At 38.8% G+C, this 26,056-nt stretch overlaps 2 protein-coding genes across 3 annotated transcripts; both read right to left on the bottom strand.

Annotated features, from left to right (window-relative positions):
• Nucleotides 1–720: 720 nt before the first annotated feature.
• LOC115780713 (activin receptor type-1B-like) lies at nucleotides 721–12,955 on the bottom strand. Its single transcript, XM_030730073.1, has 9 exons — nucleotides 12,761–12,955; nucleotides 9,789–10,034; nucleotides 7,318–7,569; nucleotides 6,982–7,212; nucleotides 6,649–6,816; nucleotides 4,652–4,808; nucleotides 4,425–4,549; nucleotides 4,190–4,320; nucleotides 721–2,917 (listed from the first exon to the last, which is right to left on the bottom strand). The coding sequence occupies exons 1-9, from the start codon at nucleotides 12,825–12,827 to the stop codon at nucleotides 2,792–2,794; spliced, it is 1,503 nt and encodes a 500-aa protein (XP_030585933.1). The 5' UTR covers nucleotides 12,828–12,955; the 3' UTR covers nucleotides 721–2,791.
• A 1,505-nt stretch (nucleotides 12,956–14,460) lies between these two features.
• On the bottom strand, nucleotides 14,461–24,676 carry ankrd33ab (ankyrin repeat domain 33Ab). 2 transcript variants are annotated; one of them, XM_030730074.1, is made up of 5 exons: nucleotides 24,455–24,676; nucleotides 23,339–23,645; nucleotides 23,106–23,235; nucleotides 18,535–18,675; nucleotides 14,461–15,644 (listed from the first exon to the last, which is right to left on the bottom strand). In XM_030730074.1, the coding sequence occupies exons 2-5, from the start codon at nucleotides 23,597–23,599 to the stop codon at nucleotides 14,821–14,823; spliced, it is 1,356 nt and encodes a 451-aa protein (XP_030585934.1). In that variant the 5' UTR covers nucleotides 23,600–23,645; nucleotides 24,455–24,676; the 3' UTR covers nucleotides 14,461–14,820. The 2 variants fall into 2 exon arrangements, with proteins under 2 accessions (XP_030585934.1, XP_030585935.1); XM_030730075.1 differs by lacking the exon at nucleotides 18,535–18,675.
• Between the last annotated feature and the right edge of the window lie 1,380 nt (nucleotides 24,677–26,056).

The following is a 26,056-nucleotide window of genomic DNA, read 5'->3' as shown; positions in this document are numbered from 1 at the left end:
CCTTTAATCACCCCAACACCCACCTGTAGGTCCTGGGGGATACTGACTTGTCATGCCCCAAATTGTGACATTCACATTAGCCTCCAACTGAGAGCAAAATACAGACTTTCTGATAATTTATAAACTAGTTTTGAGCAATAGTTCTTCAGGCTTTCTGAAAGCTTTTCAAAGTTTTCTTTGGACACTGGCTGCCTTTTCACTCATTTTCAGAGGAATGTTTTGTTTTTTGTTTGTTAAGCCACTTAACACGGACCTCTGAATCATTCAAGCATGAAAAAAGGCACCTAACTCAAGGGATGAACCAGTATTCTGTCTACACATAAGACAACAAAGAACCAATTTAAAACAGTATCTTTAGGCACTAGCAGACTGTCACAAATACACATTCAGTAAATTGCTGCACCTATTTCCCATTTTCCTAGCAAAATCTAAAGAAATGGGTTGACTAAGACTAAAAAAACAAAACGGCATGATAGCAGTGGTAGAATTGCTCAAGACTTCAAAACAAACTAATGAGTTATATTAATGTCGCTTTACCCATATATATATATATATATTTTTTTTTTTATACAGTCTCAGTATGATTTGGACAATTAAGTGAAAATGCTTGTAACACATCTATACCTGAAAAGAGGCTTTGAGACAAGTGTGCAGGGACCATTGATAAAGTGTAACACTGAGGAAATTTGAAAATTAAATAAAGTAAGAACAGATACCGCATAGGAAAACAATTGTATTTATTACATTTGTATTGGATGTTACATGATTATTGTCCCAAAGGACTTTTTAAAAAAATTTAGATTTATTTCTATTACATGGATGGAAAGCTGGGACTTTTACAATCTGCAATATAATACCAGTTTTGTTTTACTTTTTTGTTACACTCCAGTGTTCCTCCAAAAGGATACAGAGATCAAAGTATTAAAAACCCTGAACACAATATGCACTTTTAAACTGTAAGGCAAAAAAAAAAAAAAAAAAGCAAAAATATGATTCACATTCCCAGTTTTAAAAAAAAAACAAAAACCACAAGTCAGAGAAAAAATGTGAGCTAACACAAAGGCATTTCAGCAGTATTTAGTTTTAACACGTCCTCCCCCAGAGATTAAAGAAAAGTGAGATTATATTTACAATTTCCAGTCAGAGACGTACTGCAACTGACTGGTATGATTTGTGTAAACATTCTCATTTTCAGTAGCGTGATCTTAAATAAACACTGGAGGCCATGGTTGGAGATGATTCTGAGAAGAGGTTGGTTTTAACGCAGCGAGGTCAGTAGTAGTGCACAAGTGGCCTTTCAGGCTTCACAAGTATGCATGCAAAAAGTATCTGCAGCTCAAGACAAAAAGTGCACATTTTTCCTGAATACATAAAAAAATGCACGTGATTTCTGATAATGTTAAAGTGAAGGAAATGATACACATAAAGCAAAATATGCACATTAAGGAGGTACTGCATGGAGGGGGGAAAAGAAGCCATAGAGAGAAATATGAATTTAACTTATACTGCTTGGCAGTAGTAAAGTACCATAAGCAGGTCGTCTGACAACTACAGTAATGTTACCTCACAGGTCACAAAGTATTTGGGTAAATATTTATCGTTACAAAAAAAAAAAATTCTGTCCATTAAAAAAGTAATCTAAAAACATAAACCAAAGTATCACCTTAAAAGGCTCGTTTATGTGCAGTACAGTAATTATACTTATTCAGGAAGAAAGTGCCCTGAGGGGAAAAAACCTTTGACATGCTGTGAGAATATAAAATATTAACCTAAACACAAAAGTATAATTCTGATTCTGGACTGCTTTGAAGTGGCAGTGTAATATCTGGATGTTGTGTATATAAGCTTATCTGAGGTTATGCATACATAATAGGAGACTATAATACAAACATACAACATATGGATCTACATGCTTCTTGTGGTATTTTGTTAGTGGTCTGAAGTGAGTGAAGATCAAGCGAGGACCAGTAACTAGTCAGTGGTAGTGAAGATGGTTTATGTGTTTTCCTAAATATGAACAGACTAAAATCAGATGAATAATTTGCTCTAAAGGATTTCTAAGTAGCCTGTAATAATGCCTGTGTGCACAGAGGTGGGAATCAGGAAATGTAAATGTTTCTCCAAGCTTATCTGTTCCTCTTAACAATCATTTCAAACTCATGACTAACTAAGGAGTGCCCTACACAGCTGAAAACTCTGCAAGCCACCTTTCTCCCATATGGAACGATAATCAGGAGTCAACAAGGGAATCAATAAGTGAAGTGATCTATAAGCATAGTTGATCCTTTGAGTGCTGCAGACATGGCTGAAATTAACCTACACAGATGCTTCACAAGATCCCGTACAGTATTCAAGCATTTCTAACAGAAATGCTCCTTTACAAAGACAATAAAAGTGAATGCTGTTTGCTAACTAATAATTACACTTTGAAACAATGAAACATCAGCAGCTGATATTTTTAGAAAGTAACTTGGTTAAGCGCACATGACGTTAATGACTGCAAGCAGAAGAAATCCAGGAAACTGTGTTAGTGCAGTGTGAACAAAGAGGGTGAGGTTTGGCAGCGGGAGCTGAGGATGAGACAGGGAAGATGTTCCTGTTTATTTTGGCTGGGTAAAGCGAGGTAGGGTTTGTCGGAAATCAAGTGGTTTCAAACCTGGCAGAAGAATCTGTGCAGTAAAATTTTTACAAAGTGCCACTCTTCATTGTGCCATCTCTTTAGAAGGCCCGGCCTCTTCCTCTCAGTCTGGAGGGGCCGGGTCCTTCTCAGTGCTCTGCTGTCTCGCTTCGCTCAGATTTTAATGTCCTCCTGAATGCTGAGCTGGGACAGCGTCTTTTTAATGCGCAGGGCCGTCAAGCGTGCAGCTCCGTTGGCATACCAACACTCCCTCATGATTTTACCCATGACCCGTAAGGCCTGACAAACACAAGGAAAACACAAGTAAGGCTAAAGAGTTTAGATTACAGTATAAATAATGGTGATGACACAAATGTAGTACAGGCACTCTGGATAACATGGGTGAGTATCACACTGCCCATAGTAATTCACGTAAAACAAAAAATAGAAATGAGAATCAAAAAAGTAGAAAAGTGGTTTAAATAATGATCGGGTTGATTTAATTCTGGGTCTAATTTTTGTAGTTTCAGCTATCAAATTCAGCAATTAAAAACAGCTGACGCTCATCAAAGTCCTGTGCATAAGGCAGTACGAGACACATACACAGCAAATTAAAACATGATGAAATCAGTATGGAAATATATTTAGAAATAATAATATAAAAGGTTTCTATGAGTGACTTAAAAAAATCTCAACAAATGTGGAGTTTTTAGCAAAATATTAGTATTTTTGATAATATCTCATTTTTTTTTAATAAGGAATTAACCAAGAAACGTTATGTATACAAACAAAAGTACTGGGTCACATTACATGCACAGGAGCTGCTAGGCCATGGAAACCCATGCCATGATGCTCACAGTTTTTGTGCTGATGTTAATGCAGTTATCGAGTCAGCAGAGCTTTGGTGACGTTTACACACTGTGCTCCTCGGCACTCGACGACCCCACTCTGTAACTTTGAGTGATCTGACACTTTGTGGCTGAGCTGCTGTAGTTCCTAAATCTTCCACTTTGCAATAATACCACTTACAATTGATGTCTTTGGAATGACTCACTCTTTCACAAATATTTGTAAAGGCCGTTTGCATGGCTGGGTGCTTGATTTTATACACCTGTGGCAATGGAACTGAAAACACCTGAATTCCAACTGTAAGAGGTGTGACTCAAATATTTTGTCTGTATAGTATATATTATAGTTGGACAAAATAAAGCAATCATTGCTCTCTGGTGGGGAAACTATGCTATGCCACCCTACACATACTGCTGCAGTTACTTAAAGACTCAGAAACTAGTGAATCTTGGAAATGAATGAACTCTGCTAATGCCTGTTGTTCTAGTTGTAACAAAGCCAAGAGTTTAATTCAGAAACACTGAGAGCAAAGACACTAAGAGGAAGTTAAACTGTTAGCTTAAGATGGGGCAGTAACCGGATTGACCTCAGCATTTGCAGGTCTCAGCAGCTAACTTAATGAATCCAGTGCTATAATTACAAATTGGAATAACAGCTCAAACTACAAAAGTAATAACCCCTTGTGATGTAAGTGCAAATTTTAGTTCAACTTAATTTTTATACCTCGTAATTCTGCCACCAATTTGGAATATTGGGTCGAAGCTTTTGGTCACACACCACCTTTCTCATCTCTTCTATGGATGGGTCAGATGGTACCAGGTCATAGTAGGGCAGCTGGTATTCTTGATGGATACCTGATAACACAGAATCATGTGAGGGCACATCAGTGCTGTCATGTCTGGTGTAACCAATGAGAGAAAAAAAACAAAAAACAAACAACACAGGTAAAGAGTCCAACCTCCACTGCTACAGCGGCGTGCAATTTCCCAGTAGACCAGGCCTAAAGCGTAGATATCAGCACATTTGAATGATTCAAAGTGTCTCATGTTGATGGTCTCGTCGAGAACCTCTGGGGCCATGTACCTGGGGGACAAAAAAAAAACAGAACAAAGGATATTCTGGGAAAGGTGTCAAAGATGTCTGTGAGAAATGAAGGTCAGATTTAAGTCAGCAGGTGAGAAAGACCTGTTGGTTCCCACTCTCTGATTGGGGGCAATGTCGATCGTATCTGTGGCAGAGTCATGACGGACAGCCAAGCCCAGGTCAGCAATGGCACAGGTGCAGTTCTTCTTCACCAGGATATTCTTGGACTTCAGGTCTCTGTGGGCAATGCCTGGTTTTCCTATCAAGACATAAATAAAGACAGTCATGTGTTAATTCTTTCTTCTGAACACAACTGTTTTTTTCAACATGAAACTAGAGCATGTTTGTGCAAGTCTCTTTTTTTAAACCACAGATTGCTTGATAAAAATAGAAACACTCCTCTATTTGTGCAATAATATATCATCAAGGCGACACAACAGAAAAATATGTTAAAAGATAAAAATAGCCATAAAAAATAAAACATAAACCACTGAAAAACAGCTTAATGGATTTAGGAACATATTCAGTTCTCTTTCATTAACAGTTTTATATTAATATTAATTTAAGCAAGTGTTGTTTTGTAACGCAACACTATTTACACACCCATTCAATATAAAAATAGTTCTATTTCTGTCTCTTTTATTAACTTAAACATGCAAAATATTACAAAAACCCTGTGTTGACCGTTGTCAACGCACAATTACTGTGAGTAACATTTAAATAGTAGGTTCTGACATATGCTGTTGATTCAGTCCAGTTACGTCAGAGTCTTGCACTAAACGGAAAAGTTCAGCTGTCAACGCCTTATGCCCTCTTCCTGTCTGTGGGTGGGGGAGGCAAAGTTACAGCTTCAATGGAAATGACAAAAGGTCCTAAACAAATATTTTCTTGATAACACAGTTATTCTCAGAATGTAAACAGAGCTGCATACAAGCAATCCTAAAACTGCAGACTTCACTAATCTCAAAAAACGTTTAGAAAAGCTTGGATTATGAAACTGAATTATAGCATGTCAGTTTAAACATAAATCATAAAAGTCACAAATATTCTGAATTACTGGTAGCTTCTAAATACACTCGCCAGACGTTATTAGATATATCATGCTAGTACCAGGTTGGACCCCCTTTTGCTTTCAAAACTGCCATAATTCTTTGCAGTACAGATTCAACAAGGTGCTGGAAACATTCCTCAGAGATTTTGGTCCATATTGACGTGATAGCATCGCACAGTTGGTGCAGATCTGTCAGCTGCACATCAGTGATGACAATGTCCTGTTCCACCACATGATGAAGGTGCTCTATTTGATTGCGCTCTGGTGACAGTGGAGACCATTTGGGCACAGTGAACTCATTGTTATGTTCCAGAAACCAGTCTGGGATGATTTGTGACATGGTGTGTTATCCTGCTGGAAGCAGCCGTCAGAAGACAACTGCGCTGTGGTCATAATGGAGATCAAGTAGGCTGTGGCATTTAAATGATCCTCAATTGATACTAAGGGGCTCAAAGTGCACAAAGAAAATATCCCCCACACCATTACACCACCACGACCAGGTGCTGTAACCCACCTGCTTCAAGGTCCGACGTGCTGTGCGTTCAGAAATGCTCTTCTGCATACCATGTTTGTAACAAGCGAGTTACTGTTGCCTTCCTGTCAGCTTGAAGCAGTCAGGCCATTCTCCTCTGACCTCTTAAGTGCAATTGGCTGATTAGATATTTGGGAGAAGGAGCATTTGAATGGATATACCTAATGAAGTGGCCGGTGAGTGTAAAGGAAAAAGTAGCCTTAACCTGCCTCTGTATTAAGGGGTCATTACTGTGACTGTGGCTACAAAGGAAAGAGACACTAAAACAATACCATCAGGAAGGTGTCTTGACTGTCTGTACCATGACAAAGACCCCAAACACAGAGCCACAGTATTACAGAACTATCTTAAGTGATAAGAATAACAAGGAAGCCTTTTTTACTCGAGGCAAAAGTTTTAAAGAATTCTCCCTTATGTAGTACCAAAGCCTTTGTAAAATACTTCACATTTACTAAAAGTGGAAGCCAGGACATATAAATAGAATCATACACAATTACACAGTAGTACAAATACTACCTTGCGTTCCAAGAATCTCCATATGCAGATGTGCGAGGCCATTTGCAGCTGACAGTGCCAGTTTGATCGTTTCCTCGGTGGTGACAGAATAACGGTTCAGGTAGTCAAACAGAGAGCCGTACTCATGGTAATCTGATACCAACCACAGCTGAGTCCATGTCCCATTGTCTAAGCAAGTGACAGACACGTAGAGATACCCAAGAAATGATAACTAGTTATTAAACAGCACAATGAAACACAAATACATAGTAAGGTCTTGTAAACTGCCTTGTTATGATTAATTGTGATATATCCTTTCTTTGACTATAAAATTGATGTATCGCTGGGTTGTACCTTTGTTATCAGCAGCTATAAATCCCAGGATATTTTCATGGCGGAGCATGATTGTCTGGTAGATTTCAGCCTCACGGAACCAAGAACGCTCTTCTCTGGATGAGAATATCTTCACTGCCACGTCGCCGCCCCTCCAACGTCCTCGCCACACTTCCCCGAAGCGCCCCTTACCAATGATCTCCTGCAGGACAATTGTTCTGGCTACAGTCCGCTGGACAAAGAGGGGGAGACCTGCCCAGAAAAAATAAGAACAGAGGACAATTACTAGATATCAGCTGATGAAGACTGACAACACGAGTGTTAGCCTGCAGCTACACTATCAAACTGTGCACTGACCAGAGCCTGAACCAGATGTGGACAGATTGCAAAAGAGGTCCTCCAGAGATCTGTCTTTGGCCAGGTAGAGGTGGTCACAGGATGGATCCTCCACCTCCAGCCTTTGCCTGTGGTTGTAGCCCCTCCGGTGATAATGATACATGAACATGCCCACCAACAGCAGCAGACACAGCAGGAACAACGGCCCTGCGATCACAGCAACTAGTTCCGCTAGCCTCCACGTCCCACCAGGGCCGTAGCCTCCCCCGATTTCTGATGGAGTCATAATGAAATTAAAAAAATGCTGAAAATCAAAATGCAGTGCACACATAAGACTTAACAGATTACTTCGTATGAAGTGAGGGATCACAGTGCAAGGCTTTTGACAAGACAGAAAACAGAGTCAGCATTTGTTTTTGTCTATACTGATCATGTCACATCAACATGCTCAATTCTCTACACTGCAATAACTTTACTACAAAAAGTATTACATTATAGTAATCACAAACTAATACTGTAAAAGCTCTGCTCACTTTTTTCCAAATGCTCAAATTATACAGCAGTGTTTTGGCTTTGTGATTTCACCCCTGATTCAGATCAAAGCTGTGGGAAGGCCCTTGTGAGGAAATTCATTATGAACCAATAAAAAGCACAACAGTCTTATACGTATACAATAAACCTATTGACTAGAACATATCCAAATATGCATATTTTACCTGGCCCAAATGCCAAATTTGCATAGCATACAGCACAGTCAATGTAGTAGTGTGAAATTACTGCTTAATGATCATGTTAAACTGCTCAGCGGCAGCTCATAACAGTCCAAAGGATTACCTTCATCTGAGTGCAAACAGATAATACTCCAAATGTGACTTGGTGCTCAGAGATTTAAATTTCCTCATGAGGGGTATTGTGGAAATGGTTCAAAGTGTTCAAAATGTCTGCGAGGACATTCATCAAGGACAAGTGTCCAAGTCTCTTCTGCGTCATGGTGGATCGTAACCATGTTTTCAACTGCAAGTTGGAGAACGATCACTCAAATGAGGCCAACACAGGGACAATTCCAAGGGGATGAAGCTTCATAATCTGCTGGTCCTCTATTGTGCTCTTTTTATTGGCTGGTAGTTAACAAAAGTATTTGTACCACTGTGATAGCTTGAGATAGGCATTAGCTGACATCTCATTTAAAAAAAATGCACCATTTTAAACTACTGTTGACTACTATGTGATGTTATTCGACTGTGATGGTAGGTGTTATTCAAAGAAAAAAAAAAAACTTTATTCAGTATTTTTACTTGCTTATTACAAACTCGACTTGGAAAAAAAACACACTCAGCTGTCATTTTACCAATGAGAAAGAGAAGTGGAAATACCTGCACTTGATAAGGTATGTTACAATCATCTTTAATAGGGAACAGTCATTGGTTATGCCATTGCTGTTAAATTAGGAGCATTTGGACCCGGAAATGATGCCAGACTGAAAGACCGGACAGCATTCAGCGGCATGTTTAGTCATTGGCGGCTGCTGGTGAAACTGTGCCAACTTTGTTTTACAGGGAAGAAAAAGTACTATATTTTTTTTTTTTATGGTTGGAAAAATGGACCGTTAAATTTATATCAGCAGCAAACCTGATTAAAATTTTTGAATGAAGTATCCCTCTTCCGTGTGTTTACTACCACATTTTAAATAACCTTATGGTAAATGTAAAAGCTGATAGCTAAATAAGTGCCATTTCATGATTATGAGATTCATAATCGACTAATCCTTTCAATAGTCGATGACTAATCGACTACTGAAATAGTCATTAGTTGCAGCCCTAATCCAGTTACTCGAGTAATCGATGGAATAATTGATAGAATACTCAATTACTAAAATAAGCAATAGTTGCAGCCCTACTGAAATTTGCAACATACCATAAGCCAATGCATCACATTCTCACATAGGAGCAACAGGATTCAGGTGATAGAGCGATTGTTGTAAGTAAGTAAAGTTTATTTATATAGTGCTTTACACAGACAAAAAGTCAAAGCACTAAAAGATTTTGATTTTGTTGTGTGAGAGACTTTTGACTTATGTAAAATGTATCCAGGCATTTAAAAACAATTGGGGTTTTTTTTTTGGGTTTTTTTAAAAGATCAGATTTGTATCGGTATCGGCAGATATCCAAATGTAAAATATCGGTATTGGACATAAAAAAGTGGTATCGTGCCATCCCTATTAGGAACTATCAGTCATGAAAACAGTGCAAGGACCTCATAACAGGCACTGAGATACTTTAAATACCATCAATCGGCCATGAAAGGACTCTACTTTTTGGGGGGGTTAAGTTGGAGAGAAACAGTGTATAATGGGCAGTTTGGTGTATGTTTTTGCCCACGATTAGCCCACTCACTAAATGATAAAATTTGGTGTATGGTACTTGGAGTAAAAATTTTTTTTAGATTTTCTCCAATAAAAACTGAGTCGTAAAGCTCAAACACTTAAGTCTCACCAGGAGGTACTCTCAGGTCAATGCTGTTACAGTAGTCACTGTAGCAGCACTGGGTGTATACAAAGCCTTCTACACTAAGGCAGTAGATTGGTTTTCCAGGGGGCACGAGATTTTCCTGTGTGATACAGTCGCGGCTGTGCTGCTGTTTTCCATTGCTGAAGAAGGTGGAAGCCCTGCAGGCCCCATCGGTCTCACACTGGAAGCCAGTCTTCTGACACCGAGGAGTGGTGCAGTTACACCACAGAGCTGCAGAGACGTAGCAAAACAGAGGCAAAAGTATTAGTTTGCATGAAGTGCAGGGAAGTGAACTGTGATCTGTAGGCGCAAAACTGTTCAAGAAATTGACAGCTCCTATGATGTGCAGTAGGGGGCAGTAACAGGCTGCAGACTTACTACTGTGTCTCCAAACCTTGGACCAGAATGCGAGGAATGTAGGCTGGTTTTTAATATGTGAATAGACTATAAACATCTCAAAGGAGGCACCATGCTTGGTAAATAAGGTTTATTTTCCAAGTAAGCACACTCTTCTCTTCAACAGCATACTGCATGAAGGAAACGGGCTTTGGAAGGGTGGTGAAAAAGATCCAGAAAAATCTTGGAAAACAAGCATGCTGCCATAAATCATACATAAACTCAAAGCTGATTGTCTGATTGACAGCACACGCATTACTGTGCTGTAGCATTTTCTGTTTGCTTAAAGTGAAGTATTTTGATAATTTGATACATCAGCTGCTAAATTGGTAACCTATTCTACAATAAACTGTATAGAATTGGTATTGGTAATTTGGCACACAGTTTTACTATCCACTACAACTCACAAAGGCAGCTATACATAAAGCACAAATATTTTTCAATGATCATCTTCTCTTGTGGTTTCTTTAGCATGAAACTATTCTCTTAAGATGACTGCAAAAAGGTTCCACTGGTTTGTGGTTGACCTGCGTGAGGCTGTTTCCTGACAAGGATGGAGAGTCAAAATATTACGCATAACTAAATATTTCAGCACAAAGTACTAAAAAAGAGAAGTGTTAGGTTGCATTAGGTGCAGGAAAGTTTTTTTTTTTTTTTAAATAACTCAGTGTGGGTATAATTAGGCTACCAAGAGTCTGAGTTCCTCTGAAATTGAGTATTGTTATTTAGACAAAAATGGGATGTGGCATTCCAGTTACTGTGAGAGGGATGCCAGTGGATTTTCAGTGGAAAAATGACCTTTCAAGAGCCTGTGTGCTGGAAGAGACTGCAAAACCCCCCACACACATGCAGAAGAGAAATGGGAAATATTATGGGATACAATGCATTTTCTAGTAGTGACTCGCACAATGCCCACACATACTGGTCCCTAGAAATAAAAGAACCACAGAAGAAAAGGGAAGATAAATGCTGACTAAACATGAAACATAAATGACAGTTCAGATTTTCCACTGGTAGAAATGTCACAATTTTAATACACACTGACCTGATTGCTTTAAACTACAAAGGCATCAAATTCCACAAAGCTACTGCCTTTTTTTTAACGGCAGAAAAAAAAAACAAGGCAAATGCAAAAATGGCTTCCTCTAAAACCAAAACATTTCAAGTGCTTGAAGTAATTCACAGTGGAAGCATACTTCCTTGCTTTGCCAGTGACACAAGCATTCGTATCACCACAGGAATTTGGCAGGTTGGGCACTGACTGGGTTCATTTTTGCTACAATTTTCCTGTTTTCAAACAGAGCTGAAACATAGTGCTCAATAACAAGAAGAGAACAAGGAAAGAAAGACAATTTATAAAGCTAAATGTGCATCATACAGTGCACTGAATGCTGAAAAGAAATAAGAAATGTGTGGTATGATTATGATGTGTTTCCAGCAACATTTAAAGGGCTGCAAAAACAGAACGAAGGTTTAGACATTTATCTAACTCTCTGATGTGACAATGTACAGTACACAATGAATTTGGTAAGGTTTCTGTAACTATTTTCTATGTCAGTGATTGTTGTTGCAGCACTATTACTGGGGATACAAAGGCCTAACTGTTATAAGCTGAAACACACAAGTTATTAATGTAATGGAAATCTTAGTTTGCTGCCTATTGTATTTGAATATGCTACAAAATCTTAAGTTAAAAAGAATAACAATTAGTATAAAGAAAAATTTACAGATGTCTGAAGAAAATATGTGGAAAGAGAAAAATATATTATTATCAAGAGGAGTAACATTAACATCAATGTTCGTCAACATTAACATCAAAGTGAGGCAGCATTTTCAGATTAATGCACTAAATAAGACAAAAGCAGACATCCCCCATCTAACTATTTTATCTAAGAACGATTAAATGCCAACTGTACTATATCATATTATAATGCACATCAATACCAACATATAAAGCAATTGCAAAACATTCTGATCACTTCTATTATCATGATTTCATTCCTACTGCCCAGCCTTACTCCAATTAGGAAGGAAGAAGAGGATATGATGTGATACGCTGTATTACTATCTTTGTAGCCACACGATAAGAGAGTTTCACCAACACATCTGTCATTGGATGCCAATAATTTCATTAAATCAACAATACATCAACATTTTAAGCCATTTTAATCACTGACACACACTAACACATTATCAGATGTCTAGCTAGCCAAGACACAAAGGTCTGATACCTGGGATGCTTTTAAAGGATGTATACAGGATCTAGTCTGTAAGGTAGCTTAGTCTCCTTACAGTATAAACAGACTGCTACCTGAGCTCCTATTTTACCTGCTGTTTCAGACTCACCAAACTAGCTCGACAGACACGGGACGGTGAGACAACATGTTTTATAATACGAACAAACGTGAAGCGAAGCCCTCCTCGTATCAAAAGTAAAGAGGGCTGACCTGTTTTTTCTGGTTAATGATGGTTAATTCAGCGTTAGCTAGCAGCTAACTCACCGGAGCGTCGGCTCCACAGCGGTAGCCGTTCTCAGACGGAACAAACAATAAGTTACTCACCCTGGCAGGTTGTATACAGGACAGTATGAACAACCACGACAGCTAGTGACATCCGTAGGTCAGCCATAATCAATACATTCCCGGTTCATCGCATTAAGACGTTATGTGAGCTAAGGATGTGGCGAGCCGTCGTGGAGACAGTGAGATAGTACAAGCACTGTAGAGGCTCCACCAGCAGGCAGTGACACACGCAGACAGTGAGGACTTAAGAGGTAACGTCTGTCTATCTATCTATCTATCTATCTATCTATCTATCTATCTAGTTTCCTACAGTTTGTAGGCTTGAACGAGTATTAAACACTTTGTTAAATGGAGACTGTACAGTTACTCCCTGTGCATTCAACACTATAATCGAATTATTTACAAATTCTCATGTAATACTTGGTTGACATAAACCTTTTAAGACCCAACAACTCCATGGATAAATTTTTATTGTGATTTATTATTGATATTATTATTGTAATTTCAAACAACTGAAATTAATCTACAATCATGTGAAAAAGGACATTTTTCACAGGAAAGCATGGGGGAAAAATAAAATAAATGCATCCCATTATTCAGTAGCTTGTAGAACCACCTTTAGCAGCAATAACTTGAAGTAATGGTTTTCTGGATGAGTATCAGTCAGTCTCTCACTTTGTTGTGGTCCACTCTTCTTTGCAGCTCTCTTCAGGTCCCACTACAGCAGTTCAGTCAGTTTGAGGTCTGGACTTTGACTGGGCCATTGCAGCACCTTAATTCTTTTCTTTTTCAGCCATTCTGCTGTAGATTTGCTGCTGTGCTTGGGATCTTTGTGCTGTTGCATGACCCAGTTTCAGCTGAGCTATAGCTGTCGGACAGATGGCCTCACCACCGTGCTAGACAGTTGGTATGAGGTGTTTGTGCTGATATGCTGTGTCTGGTTTTCACCAAATGTGGCGCCATCAGACATCTCCACTTTGGTCTAATCTGTCCAAAGGATATTGTTCCAAAAGTCTTGTAGTTTGTTCAGATGCAACTTTGCTAACCTAATCTGTGCTGTCATGTTCTTTTCCCAAACAAGCCATACTTGTACAGTCTTTTACTGAATTTGCTGGGACATCCATTCCTCGGAAGATTGTGGCATTGTGTTACCACACACACCACAATGCTCTGGCTCAACAAACTGCTTTTACAGAGGTGCTCACACTTGCTGATTATCAACTAATTAAGTGCATTTGATTATCAGCACCTGGCTGTTACTTACTCTCTTAATTCCCATGGAAGCACAAAGTGTGTAATTAATTTTTCACACACCTGTATAGAGTCATGTGAAAAAAACTTTCTTTTTCACATGACCGTGTGCACAGTACTCAAGGATTACAGGATATATCACATGAACATTATTGGCAACATCAGAAAGTGGCACTAGAGCTAGAGGATTAAACAGATCCTGAATTTTGCTTGTTGTCTAAATACTTCACAGTATTTCCAGATTTTTGCTTTCAAAAATAGCCTATTCTTATGTATAAATATTATACATATTACTAAATAATACAAATTAGCTATGGCATATATGTTTCTAAACTTACATCTTGTGTTATATATGGATGCATGTCTACTTATACAGTAGATTGTGTTTTATTTGAATAATGAGGTAGACACCATGGATGCTTTAGCACCTGTAAGAATGAATGAGTAAATATGGATTTCATGCACTGAAAAAAAGAGTTCATGAAAAAGCTCTTTAAAGATTTTTACTCCCTAATAGAAAAATAGACTTGTTATTTTAATCCATCCATCTGTCCATCCATTTTCTTTTGCTTATCCAATTCAGGGTCAGGGGGAGCGGGGTGGTGGAGCCCATTCCAGCTATTAACTCAAAATACTCAAAATAAAAAAAACTTGTATCAAGATGTTTCAAACCTTCTCTGAAGAGTCTTTACAGTTCTCATTTCAGGTCCTCTATCATTCCCTTTCAAATTTAAGTTAAGTATTTACTTAAATACTCTTTGGTTTGAACAGTTGAAACCCTGAGTTCAACACATAAAAAACACATTTTCTCAGAAAGGATAGTTTGTACAGCCCCTTTTCAAAAAATCTTATTTTTTGGCCTTCTTGCTGCTTTTTTCTTTCTTCTTTTTCTCCTTCTCTCCTATTTCTTTTTCAGCCTTCTTCTTCTCCTTCTTCTTCTCATCCTTGATCTCCCTGTACTTCCACTTGGGTGGTTCCAGATAACCCTTCTCCCTCTTCTTCTTCTTTTCTTTCTTTGGCGTTGCTTCTGTTGGCCTGTCTACATTAATCTTTGGGATGCAGCCAGAAGGGAACACGCTGTTCCGTCTCACCATAGTGCGGGATATAAAGGTTGTTGCAGCTTTGGTGGAGGTCACTGAGAGAATACTGCCTCGGCGCTCGGTGTCGGCACAGCACGTCGTTGCAGAGTGGATTGTGGGGATAATGTGCGACACTGAGCCATTGCTGTGGGACACTGAGTTTTCCTCAAGGTCCTTTTTTGTGTGTTTGATGACCAGCTCTGGTACAGCCAGCCGCCTTTTGCCAATCTCTGGGGGGCTCGTGGGGCAGAGTGGGTGGCATGCAGTTGAAATCAGAGGACTATGGACACTGGTGGTCATGCGCACCATGTGGTCCAACACCCCGTTGTCCTCGGGGTCACGAGGTAATCTGAATCCAAAGGTGTCTTTGATCTGCTGGGTAATTTTTTCCCTAGGACTTTTCTGAGATATGGCCTTGGCTACTCTCTCCTTGAGCTCAGGCCATTCAGGGACATAACGCTCACAGAACTGCTCAGCTCTTGGACGTATGTTGAGGCGGCGGAGACGCTGCAAGGTCTCATAGCGACCTGTTTTAAGGGCCCAATCCTGAGCACATCTTCCTCTTGTGGAGTCTACTGCATGTATGTCAGCCCCTGAAAAGAAATAAATATAGAGGAGGAAATACACAATAGCATGAACTGATTTTAATTTAAAATGAATAATTCAGGTTTTTTTTTTCTTTTAGTGTACTGGTAATTTGAGAACCAAGAAAAGTGCCATTAATAACTTTATTAAGTTTTGTCTAGTTGGAAAGAAATGAGTTGGCAACCTTTACCATCAAAAGAGCAACTAATGACCCCAAAAATTTGTATGGATTTGCAAACATATATTGGCATTATAATGAGGGTGACACAACCTGTTAAGCATAAATTACCCTATCAACATTAATTTGTTACCTTTTTCATTATAATAAAACCATGTTTTGTTATAGAACTAAAATAATTACGTCTGTTACCCTTTTATTATTTTTAATTACCAACAAATCAGAACAATCATAAAGTGGAGGAAAAAACTGTTAGCATATTTTACTGTACTTTGAGCATTCTGAGTCCTGCCTGTGTTTGTGCAAAGTAATCAAATTAAATTAGCTTACATCGATAATAAAAAAACAGCGCAGCCTAATAGCTTTAAAAGTAGTAAAAGTAAAACAGCAGGCCACCTTCATTTTAATTTTGACTAAAATCCAGCCACAGATGAAGCATTGTGGTAACCCAGCAGTGCTGCCTGTCATGTCCTGGGCCGGTGGCCCAGTATTTTATGTTTTCTTGGTATGGTTTCCGTTTTCTCAGGTTGTTTTGTTATCTGTTATATTTGCCCTCAGTTATTTCTGGTTCCTTGTGTCTCGCTGTATTCTGTGTCAGGTTTGCGTCTCTGTTCCCTTGTCATACTTCCTGTTTTATTTTGATATTCGTCCAGCCCCTGTCTGTTGTATTCAGTTTTGCTTCCCTCTGGTCTCGTCTTAGTTATCAGTGTCACCTGTGTTCCTACCTGTTTCCTCTTCCCTCATCAGCCCTTCTGTGTATTTAAGTCCTGCGTTTTCTCTGCCTGTTGTTGCGTTGCTGATGTTTGTGCCAGCGTGTTCCAGTGGTCCCTGTGGCTTCCCTTCGTCTCCCTTCTAAAGGATTTTGTATTCATTTTTTCCCCCCTGCCTAAATAAACACCCTTTAAGTTATGCCGTTCTCTGGAGTCTTGCGTTTTGGTCCTTCCTCACCCGTTTCATCGCCGGCCGTGACACTGCCTGTGCAAAATTCTCAAATTTTCTTCCACAACTTTTTTTCCCCTCTTTTTTTCATTTGGAATCCATAATTAGGGGGACCACAGACTATTTATGTGTTTACATCCATGTTAACCATCGCTATTAAATTTCAGCCAGATTAAGAGGATAACAAGCCAGGTAAGCGATGTAGGCCATGACATACATATTAAAATAAAAAGTTTCACTTCTTATCCAAGAGACTTCTTCAGTTCTTCTTCAGTTCTAAAGCCAAATGGTGGAGATTCCCAAGCATTTAAACTCTAGTGGGGTTGTTACCTTGGAGGTTGACCCACTATTATTCATGTGCATCATAACATGAGCCAAGGTGTTAAAAAAGGCATGGGTCATGCAGGGTGAAACCACTGTTAGACCTTTGCCCCACTCTATCAAGTGACCTATTGGTGTGAGTGGGGGTTGAGGTGCCTGGGAAGGGCTCAAAAGATTGCTTTGTAGGTAGATGACGGCTGGTATCACGGCTGTATTTCAAATACAATGAGGGTTTCTACAGACAAAAGCATAATTGTGCCATGGGCTCCCCAGTGTCCTCTACCATAAGCATGTTTGCATGGCCTTCAGCTGTAAAATGAAAGGCAAAGCATGGAAAGTAACAGCAGAAGAATTGCTCATTAGGTGCTATTGTGTACAGTCTACATGCATCAAACTTGATGCCAAACCCAAGTTCACTAGGTTCATAAGGCTCATAGTAGCTTGCAATAAATGTATTCCTGTCTCACAGTCTGTAGACACCTAAGCAATGGGATACCCCTGGGCCAGTTTGCTCAGTACCAGGGCCCTCAGCCACTGTTAAAATGATTATCTACAACTGTGGTTGTCATACTGTGAAATGTGAAAATGACTAATGTGCAAAGGCCCGTTTAGGCCCTTTAGCAATATTTTAGACAATATGTCCTGCTAACTTAAATTTTCTACACTACACTGATATATCATACTGTCTAAATGCTGTAGAGTAAACATGGGTATTTAAAGTTCAGCCAACTTTCCCACAGTCTGCTTCAGAAATGCATCTTTTATAAATGACTTAGATGCATAATTATTAAGACAATAAAACATTAATGTTGGACTATGTGTTGTTACTGGCAGAGATTTGAGGAAATGTGCAGTCAAATAATAAGGAAGTGGCTAATCTGCAACCAGCTCATGAGTCTAGTAAGTCAGAGATTACTGAGTGAGTATCTGTTAAGATGTGATGATGTCCTCAGAGTGATCCCTTAAACCGGTCTCACGTCACTGACACATTGACACATGTGCAGAATTAACAGGGTTCAAATATGGACAGATAAACCAAGGGGTCATGTATTCTCAACACCAATGTTCCGACTCTTTATTCAGAGCAGTAAATTCAGAGTTAATGAACTAATGATAGCTTTCGAGAAAAGATCTAACAATATCAGTGTGGAGTAGCTTTTGTATGTGCAACACTATGAAAAGTTGTTTTAGTGAAGCATCAGTACAACATATATATATATAAAATAAAGTCTGCTTTACAGTAAGCAGCATGTGATACATTGCTCTGACTCAGCAAAGTGTTAAAACATACATTTCTAGAAGAACCTGATCTCAATGATATATGATAATTTTTTTCTAAATCCCAGAGTACAAATGAGACTACGCCATACCTTTCCTATTTATATCAATAGCTGAAATGTGTAGGTAATGATCCATTAAAATAAAGAGAAAGTTTGTTATTACACAATACTCTTACATACCAGCCATAACAAGGGCTGCCACAACGTCAGTGCGGCCAGTCATTGCAGCTTTGATGAGGGCTGTGAAACCTCTACAATCCCTTTTTTCTGTGTCTATTCCAGGAAAGTAGTTTAGGAGATATGTCACTGTCATGATATGACCTGTAGTAAAAACACAGAGTTTAGACAGCAGTGAGTCAGAAAGGCCCAGATCAGATAAGTGTGCAGCTGGTTAAATTTCATATTGAATAATTACTTCTTTGAGTTTACATACATTACATTACATTACATCACTTGAGGCATCAGTCTCAGTGTGCAATAACTTCCTCTCACATTTTATCGAAAAGGTGGCTTCTGTGAGACACTCTTCCGCTATGCCTGATAGCTATAATTTAGCTGTTAGTCCTGCTTTGGCTGTCTTTGAGCAGTTTGAGCCAGTGTCCTGCTCTTTTTTAAAGAAATTAATTTTTCATATGAGGCCTACAAATTGTCCTCTTGACTGCCTTCCTTTTAAGTTATTGAAGGAAGTGTTTGATACTGTTGGTCCTGTACTTGTGTCCTTTATCAACTCTTGTCTTAGCTCAGGGACTGTGCCCAGGATCTTTAAACACGCTATTGTGAGGCCCCTTCTTAAAAAGCCCCATTTAGATTCTTCACTTTTATCTAATTTCAGACCAATTTCTCACTTATCCTATCTTTCAAAAATCTTAGAGAAAATTGTCTCCCAGCAATTACAGTCCTTCTTAGACTCAAATGATATTGTTGAAAAATTTCAATCAGGCTTTAAATCGAGGCACAGTACTGAGACTGCCTTGCTGAAGATTCATAATGATATTGCTATGTCTGTTGATAATAGACCCCCGGTTATTTTAGTTCTGCTGGATCTTACAGCAGCTTTTGATACAGTGGATCATTCCATTCTTCTGTCTCGACTGGAGCACTTCGTTGGTATTCGCGGTTCCGCCTTGAAGTGGTTCACGTCTTATTTGAAAGACAGAATGTTCTCTGTTATGATTAATAATGTATCCTCTTCTTATGCACCTCTTTTATGTGGAGTTCCTCAGGGTTCTATCCTTGGTCCTCTTTTATTTTCCATATATATGCTGCCTTTGGGGGCAGTCATAATGTATCTTTTCACTGTTATGCGGATGATTTACAGCTTTATTTGGCTCTTAAACCACATACGGCTAATCCGATTTTATCTCTTATTGATTGTATAACTGATGTTAAAAAATGGCTTAGTGATAATTTTCTGGTTTTAAATAATCAAAAAACTGAGTGTATTTTATTTGGTGATGCTGCTGTCATAGACACCAGTGTCCTGCCCTTTAAGTTAAACGCTACAGTTAGAAATCTTGGAGTCTTATTTGATCAGGAATTCAATTTTGACAAACAGATTAATTCTGTAGTCCAAACTAGTTTTTACTATTTGCGTCTACTAGCCAAAGTCAAATCTTTTGTAGATCGCACTGATTTAGAGAGGGCAATTCACGCTCTTATTAGTTCCAGGCTTGATTATTGCAACAGCCTTTATATTGGTGTTCGTCAGTCTTCTTTGAGACGACTTCAGCTCGTCCAAAATGCTGCTGCTCGTCTCTTAACTAATACCCCTAGACACGAACATATTACGCCTATTTTGTTCAATCTTCATTGGCTTCCCGTTCATTATAGAATTCATTTCAAAATCTTGTTGTTTGTTTTTAAAGTGTTGAATGGATTAGCCCCACTGTACTTATCAGATCTTTTAAGTTTTGCTGTATATGAGAGATCTTTGAGGTCTTCCAATCGTCTTTTACTAGATGTCCCAAGAACCAGGTTAAAGCATTGGGGTGATCGGGCCTTTTCAGTGGCCGCACCCCGACTGTGGAACAGCCTTCCTTTAGATCTTCGACTTATTTCTGATCTGAAAAATTTTAAATCAAAACTTAAGACTCATTTCTTTAAACAGGCTTTTAATACCATGTAAAGAAAAGATCTTGTTTTTGTGTTTTGTGATGTAATTTTATTGTATATTTACTGTAATTTTTGTAAAGTGCTTTGGTCACCTTGTCGGTTGTGTTAAGTGCTATATAAATGAATAAATGAATAAATGAATGAATAAGCCAGCTGTTTTACTACCACTATATTTTACTGCCGCTATATTTTATTATACCATTGCTTATGCTACTCAACTACTGACATTTAACTTTAGCAATATTTAACATTGCCTGTGAGCAGTGACTAATTTAAATCAATTTTTCGTTTCAATTTTGTTTATATACCACCAAATCACAGCAGTTGCTTCAAGGCAGTAAATGCAATAATAATCTTAAAAAAGATGCAAAAAACGCATTTCTAAAAAAGCTGGGTTGCTCTGTAGAATGTCAATAAAAACTGAATGCTACTATTTGCAAATCATTTTAACCCTGTATTTAGAAAACCTTACAAATATACATACATAAAATGTTGAAACTGAGCAATTTTTGTTTTATTTTTAAATAAAAACTGTTTTGAAATTGGATGCCACCAACATCCAATTTGTTTACCACTGTGTTGCATCACCTCTTTTTTTTAAATAACACTGTGGGACCATTTAAAAACTGAGGGGATCCGAAGATTGAACATTACATTAGTTTAGGTAGTGCACAAAGTCAAGCTCAGCTGAAGTTCTGGTAGAATAAGATTTAAATCTGATTTCCTTCTACAGGTCAGACTGATAGATCTTATATAAAGCACCATATTTACAACCACAATTCCCAAAAAGTTGGAAACCTGTGTAAAATGTAAAAGCAGAATGCACTTATTTAAAAATCTCATAAACCCATATTTTATTCACAATAGAACACAGAAAATATTTTTATTCTTATCCCTTGTACACAGCAATTTCTCCAGGTCCTCTGAATCTTTTGATGATATTATCCATCTGTCCATCCATTTTCTTCTGCTTATCTGGGGCCAGGTCGCGGGGGCAGCAACCAAAGCAGAGAAGCCCAGGCTTCCCTCTCCCCAGCCAACTCCACCAGCTCATTCGGAGGGACCCCAAGGCGTTCCCAGGCCAGCCGAGAGATATAATCTCTCCAGCGTGTCCTGGGTCAACCCCAGGGCCTCCTCCCGGTAGGACATGTCTGGAATACCTCACCCAAGAGGTGCCCAGGAGGCATCCTAGTTGGATGCCCGAGCCACCTCAACTGGCTCCTCTTGATGTGGAGGAGCAGCGGCTCTACTCTGAGCCCCTCCTAAGAGAGAGGCCAGCCACCCTTCAGAGGAAGCTCATTTCTGCCACTTGTATTCACAATCTTATTCTTTCGGTCACTACCCAAAGCTCGTGACCATAGGTGAGGGTAGGAACGTAGATCGACCGGTAAATTGACAGCTTCGCTTTTATGCTCAGCTGAGCGAGTATTGATGATTTTATGTACTGTAGATAATGAGATATTCAAAGTCTTCAAAATTTTACATTGAAGAACATTATTCTGAAATTGTTCCATAATTTTTAGATGCAGGTTTTTGCAGATTGGTGAACCTCTGACATATTTACTTCTCGGAAACTCTTTTTATACCCAATCATGTTACTGACCTATAATTAGTTGCAAAATGTTCCTCCAGTTTTTAGTACCGCTTTCTTTTCAGGCCTTTTTTTGCCCCTGTCTCAACTTTTTTGAGGCATGTTTCCATAATCACATTCAAAATGAGTGAATATTTTTCAAGAAATAGTAAGTCTCAGTTTAAACATTTGATATGTTTCAAAAGTCCTATTGTGAATAAAATATGGGTTTTTGAGATTTTCTGTTTTTAATTTACATTTTACACAGTGGAATTGGAGTTGTAAGTTGCTTTAGCCTGGCTAGAGTTAATGGTGCTTTTAAACTCACTTTTGCTGCAGTTCCTCCTTTTCACACTGTGGCTGACCAACATCATGTCTGTTGACATCCAAGTCAGGTGTCTTGTATTTGCACTCCCTACCTCAGGCTTTCCGTGTATCTGCATGAAAGGGCAAGGTGACCCAGAACAGATATCATAAAAGTCTTCTTTTGACTGTAGTGGCCTGTTTGACTGTACTGTAGTTTTGAAAACTAAATGTTTGCCATTTTTATTTAATATAGAAAATCAGCTGTTCAAAAGTCCATGGACACCTTTTTTTTTTAATACAGTGCAGGGTGGGCAGTTTATTTTGTAGACTTTCCTGTGGAGTCCTGTTGTTCAGAATGTAGTTTGGTATTGTCTTGCTGAAATAAGCAAAGTCTTTCCCGAAAAAAAAGATTTAATCTGGATTGCAGTGCATGTTGTTGCAAAGCCTGTAGTTCAACATTAATGTCCGCTTAACAGATGTGAAAGTTACCCATGCATCATGCACTAAAGCACCCCAATAAAGACCTGACATTTACAGTCCGGGCTGATAAACAAGCTGGATGGTCCCTCTGCTCTACAGAGTGGAGGATGTGACATCCACGATTTCAAAAACAATTTCAAATTCTGACTCTTCAGGACAGTTTACTGTTTTTTTTTTTGTAATGTTGCATTTTTTTTTTTAATGTCGCTAGCATCAAATTTACTTTTTACCCAGCATCCCAACTGTTTTGTAAACAGGCTTGTAATAAGTTGGTTAAACTTACCTGCTTGGGATGCAATCATCAGTGCTGTGTTGCCTTCATTGTCCTGGTGATTTATGTCTATATAGGGACAGTAATGAAGTCCATGTACAATTTCCAGGAAACCTTTGCCACACGCCACCATCAAACCACTCTGTTGGTTGAAAGTCAAAAATTATGGTCAGTGACATTGCACTATGTTGCTCACTGCAAGCCAAAGTCTTAGAGCTCATGAGTTTATTGTGGATGAGACTCACCCAGCCATTCATGTCCAGCTCCATCACTTCTTCTTTTGTGACCCCCCTCTTCAGGACTTTCTGCAGAGAGACCGGTTCATTGCGGGCGCAAGCTTGATACACTGCTGATGCTGCCCTCCTGTTTGTTGTCTCTGGCGTGTATTCTGGAAACACAGAGTCATCAGAAAGGATGCTGTCTGAATCGGACTCCCTCTCTGATGGAGACACTTCATTGTCATCGGGGCCCGATCCCAAGTGGGGGTCCTCTGCTGCAGTGGCCATCTTCCAACAGAACAGGTGAAATGGGGCCAAATACCTTTGTCTACATCTAAAACAATTTAAAAAACAGAAAATGGTCAGGCAGGAACTACTGAATGCTGTCAATAACAACAAAAGTGCAGTCAGATGCATGTTTTTTTTTTTCTTCCAGGAACGCAAAATGTTGTGTTAAAATAAATTCTCTTGTTCTTAGTATGAAACTGTTGGCATATCACATCATATCGTGAATCAGGGTTCAGAAAGATCAAAGGTTTGCTTGTTGACAAACTAAGTGTGACATGAGTCTGTAAATTAGGGATTAAGTGTGAGGTATCTGTGTGTCATGAAGGTGTGGCACTATGAGCTCAGTGCTTCTTTACTGTTAACTGGATCAGCATCTAAATGCCCTGCTCAACATACAGGAGGGCTAAATGAGGAACAGCCCACCTCAGAATAATCTTGGTCACATGTGGGCCTGTTGACTTCTATCTGGAGCCAACATAGCTATTGAAAGTAATGATTTCTGCTTTTTGATTTCTATAGTTTTTACTTTGCACATCAAAAATGTAACTTTACAGTAGAACTTAAAAAAAAAAAGACAATGAAATCAAAACTGAAAAAATATGATTTTAAAATATATCTATAAAGACCATCGCTGACAGTCATGTCATGACCTTTTATGGCTGAGCTGCACAGACATCCGAAGTATTTTATGTCACAAACCAAAGTGAAGCCCAGTTTGTGAAAACAAAGTAAAGAAATGAAAATTCAGAGGTAAAACTGCAGCATCTACTGTCGTTCATCAATATGTAATATAAGTACCATCGCTATCAAACTAACAGACACACGTAGACATGAACAGAAACTACATACACTTACCATAAATGGTATGAATCTGTCAGCTGTAAGTGCAGCTGTATTTGTGTGTCACACCTCTGTGACTCCTTCTGAATGACTTCTGATTTCAGTCCTCCTGTTGTGTTTGGAGAGGAGCTGTCACCTTTTTCCTCTCAGGCCTGTGAATAGAGATACTTTACCCATTTCCATCCCACATGTTGTCATGATGCCATAAAACTAAGAGGAGGCGTCTTCCCTGAGTCGTCAGAGAGACACTGTGTGCCGTCCCCTATGCTTAGCTCATCCCACTTATAACAGCTTTATGAAGGAGATTACCTGTTGCTCTGGCAATCTTGATCTTTTACTTGTAGTGTTGTCTATACACTCGGGTACTAAAACATGTCTCAGTTGGATGAAGTGAGACACAGAAACACCATACAGGGCTTTAGATTCTACTCTACAAATTATTAAAGTTCCTCTCCTGGTAATGATTAAAAAATTCAGTCAGGGAGCAGAGGTAGCCTCACAATCTTTGCATTAGAGCCTTGTAAATAAATGTTGCTCAACAATGTTGCTCTCTTCGATTCACTGGCGAGTACCACCCCAGTTTGTCACACGTGAAAAATTGTAATGCACTGTGATTCACAGAATCAAGTGGCTTCGAGGTGAATGTATAAGCATGCGTATAAACAAAATCACCATAGTCAGACACAGACAAAATTGTGGCTTGTACGATGAGCTTACCAAACATCTAAACCATCTAAGTTTTGGCTTTTTTTGGTATATGCCCGTCTATGAATATACAAATTAATCCACCCACCCCTCGGCCACCCCTTAATAGACTCTTCTCAGACTGTTTAAAAATACCTTATGCTACGCTGCAAAGCAACAAGTTGTAGATTAATATTCAGCCGTACAACTCTGAATTTGGAAGATGTTTTTGAAATATTTGTCCATGCAATTATTATCATTGAATCTTTTTTTTAAACAGGCAGTCTTATTGAGCTGACCTGTGTACAAAAAGATTGAGATAAACAGCCATATAATAAAATGACACATTATATATAATCACCAAACATTTGCAGGAGTATTGGAGACAGAAAAATACAACCCTTTAAAATGTTCCAGTAAAATCAGAGATTACAACATCAATATTTAAATCAATTTTTTTTTTTTTTGTAGCTTGTTCCATTTATAGGCAGCAAAGTATTTAAATCTAATTTTTCCAAGTTCAGGGTGAACAAGAGGTGCAGGTAATGTCGCAGTGTCCTGTGACCTGACACGGTCAGTACCGTGTGTAAATTCAGTCAGGGAGCAGAGGTAGCCTCACAATCTTTGCATTAGAGCTGTGTAAATAAATGTCATACAATGTTGCTCTCTTCAATTCACTGGCGAGTACCACCCCAGTTTGTCACACGTGAAAAATTGTAATGCACTGTGATTCACAGAATCAAGTGGCTTCGAGGTGAATGTATAAGCATGCGTATAATCAGACACAGACAAAATTGTGGCTTGTACAATGAGCTTACCAAAATTTGTTTCTAAAGAATTCAAATTATGAAGAAGAACAAACTCTACAGGGTCGCCGAAAGGTTCGTGTACTAGAGTGGTAATTTGAAACCTACTGTAATAGATAACATTGCC

Source organism: Archocentrus centrarchus, chromosome 5 (assembly GCF_007364275.1).
Source record: "Archocentrus centrarchus isolate MPI-CPG fArcCen1 chromosome 5, fArcCen1, whole genome shotgun sequence".
Lineage (NCBI taxonomy): Eukaryota > Metazoa > Chordata > Actinopteri > Cichliformes > Cichlidae > Archocentrus > Archocentrus centrarchus.
The sequence above is the reverse complement of the archived record's forward strand: the minus strand, read 5'-3'. Positions and strand labels throughout refer to the sequence as shown.